A 2,419-nucleotide genomic window follows, 5' to 3' on the forward strand; every position below is an offset into this window, starting at 1 on the left:
GCTAGATAGTTCAAGAAAACACTCACAATTTTATGCAACACTCAAAATGAAGCATCTTCTTCAACACAACCAATTCAACCAAGCTAAGATTAATAAAATTATCATGGATATCACAACAATTCAACAAAATCAACAACATCTAGCACACCTAAACAAACTCAACAACATCAAGAAATCACAAAATTCACAAATGCTCTAAAACTAACTGTAAGAAAGTATATACAAAAAGGATCATACCATGGTTGGGTGTCTCCCACCTAGCACTTTTCTTTAATGTCCTTATGTTGGATGGTCATAAGCTCAAGCTTCTCCTCTTTTGGGTGCATCCTCCAGTAGGAACACCTCTAACTCCTTCGGTGATTTGTAGCCATGATATTTCTTTACCCTATGGCCGTTCACTTTGAATGTAGTACCACTTTGAGGGTGGAATAATTCAACCACACCATAGGGCTTCACCTCCTTTACTCTAAAGGTACCATCCCACCTTAAACGGAGCTTTCCGGGCATGAATCTAACCCTTGAGTTGCAAAGAAGAACCTCGTCACCCACTTGGAAATCCTTCTTACAGATATGATGATCATGGAATGCCTTAGTTTGCTCTTTATAAATTCTCGCATTCTCATAGGCCTCTATTCTAATACACTCAAGTTCCTCAAGTTGCAATTTCCTGGCTATACCCGCCTTGGTGAAATCCATATTACACTGCTTAACCGCCCAGTAGGCCTTATGTTCAATTTCCACCGAGAGGTGGCCTGCCTTCCCATAGACGATGCGAAAGGGACTTATCCCTAACGGGGTCTTATAGGCTGTCCTATATGCCCACAATGCATCTCCCAACCAAGAGCTCCAGTCCTTTCTTTGTGGATTCACCATTTTCTCCAAGATTCGCTTAATTTCCCACTTGGACACCTCCGCTTGTCCATTTGTTTGGGGATGATAGGTGGTTGCAACCTTATGTTGTACCCCATAGCGCTTGAGTAGTGTTTCTACTTTTTTGTTGCAAAAGTGAGACCCTTGGTCGCTCACGATTGCTCGTGGCGACCCATAGTGGCATACAATATTGTTTCTAATGAAAGAAACCATAGCATTAGCGTAATCAAGGCGGGTATGTATCGCTTCTACCCACTTTGATACGTAATCAACCGCTAACAAAATGTACAGATATCCGCTTGAGTTAGGAAATGGCCCCATAAAGTCTATGCCCCATACATCAAAGATCTCAGAAACAACATTGGTTGTTGACGCATTTCATCCTTTTGGGATGCATTTCCTGACTTCTGACATTGGTGACGTGACACACAAAATTGGTTAGGATCCTTGAATAAGGTTGGCCACCAGAATCCACAATCTAAAACCTTTTTAGCCGTCTGTTGTGGGCCAAATTGGACGCCACACTCGGATGAATGACAAGCTTCAAGAATGGGTTGGAATTCAGATTCTGGGACACATCTACTAATTACTTGGTCTACTCTTCTTTTTCATAAGTGAGGGTCATCCCAAATGTAATATTTGCAATCACTCCTCAACTTATCCCTTTGATGTTTTGAAAAGTTGGGAAGGAAAATATTAGCAACCAAGTAGTTCGCCATAGGTGCAAACCAAGGAAAACTATCCGAAACAGCATACAAACTATCCAAAGGGAATGAGTCATCAATCGGAAATGGGTCATATTTAAGATTTTCAAGGCGGCTTAGATGGTCTGCAACTAAATTTTGTGACCCACTTCGATCTCTAATCTCAATGTCAAATTCTGGCAAGAGCAAGATCCAACGTATGAGCCTAGGTTTCGACTCATTCTTTGTCAACAAGTATTTTAAAACTGCATGATCCGTATGTACCACTATTTTGGAGCCTAGCATGTAAGATCTAAATCTATCCAATGCATGAACAATGGCTAAGAGCTCTTTTTCCGTTGTGGTATAATTGGATTATGCCGCATCTAATATCTTTGAGGGATAAGTAATAATGTAAGGGAGCTTACCATCGCGCTGTGCAAGCGCGGCACCCACGGCATGATTTGACGCGTTGCACATGATCTCGAATGGCTGCATCCAGTCAAGGCCCCTCACAATTGGTGCCATGGTAAGAACACTCCTCAACTCCTCAAATGCATCCGCACAAGCACTATCAAACTCAAAGTCTACGTCCTTTTGAAGTAGGCACGATAGCGGCAATGCAATCTTGCTAAAATTCATGATAAAGCGGCTATAGAATCCTGCATGCCCCAAAAAAGAACGGACCTCCCTCACAGAAGAGGGGTGAAGTAAACTGGTAATGACATCAACCTTGGCCGGGTCCACAGAAATACCCTTATCAGAAACTACGTGTCCTAACACTATACCTTGTTTCACCATGAAATGACATTTTTTGAAATTTAGGACAAGGTGTCAACACACCTTTCTAAGACTTTGACCAAGTT

General features: G+C 41.9%; 1 protein-coding gene across 1 annotated transcript; it reads right to left on the reverse strand.

Moving 5' to 3' along the window:
- Positions 1–300: 300 nt before the first annotated feature.
- LOC140174628 (uncharacterized) lies at positions 301–2,195 on the reverse strand. Its single transcript, XM_072200109.1, has 3 exons — positions 1,982–2,195; positions 1,057–1,196; positions 301–951 (listed from the first exon to the last, which is right to left on the reverse strand). The coding sequence occupies exons 1-3, from the start codon at positions 2,193–2,195 to the stop codon at positions 301–303; spliced, it is 1,005 nt and encodes a 334-aa protein (XP_072056210.1).
- Between the last annotated feature and the right edge of the window lie 224 nt (positions 2,196–2,419).

This window comes from Arachis hypogaea, chromosome 8 (genome assembly GCF_003086295.3).
Source record: "Arachis hypogaea cultivar Tifrunner chromosome 8, arahy.Tifrunner.gnm2.J5K5, whole genome shotgun sequence".
Lineage (NCBI taxonomy): Eukaryota > Viridiplantae > Streptophyta > Magnoliopsida > Fabales > Fabaceae > Arachis > Arachis hypogaea.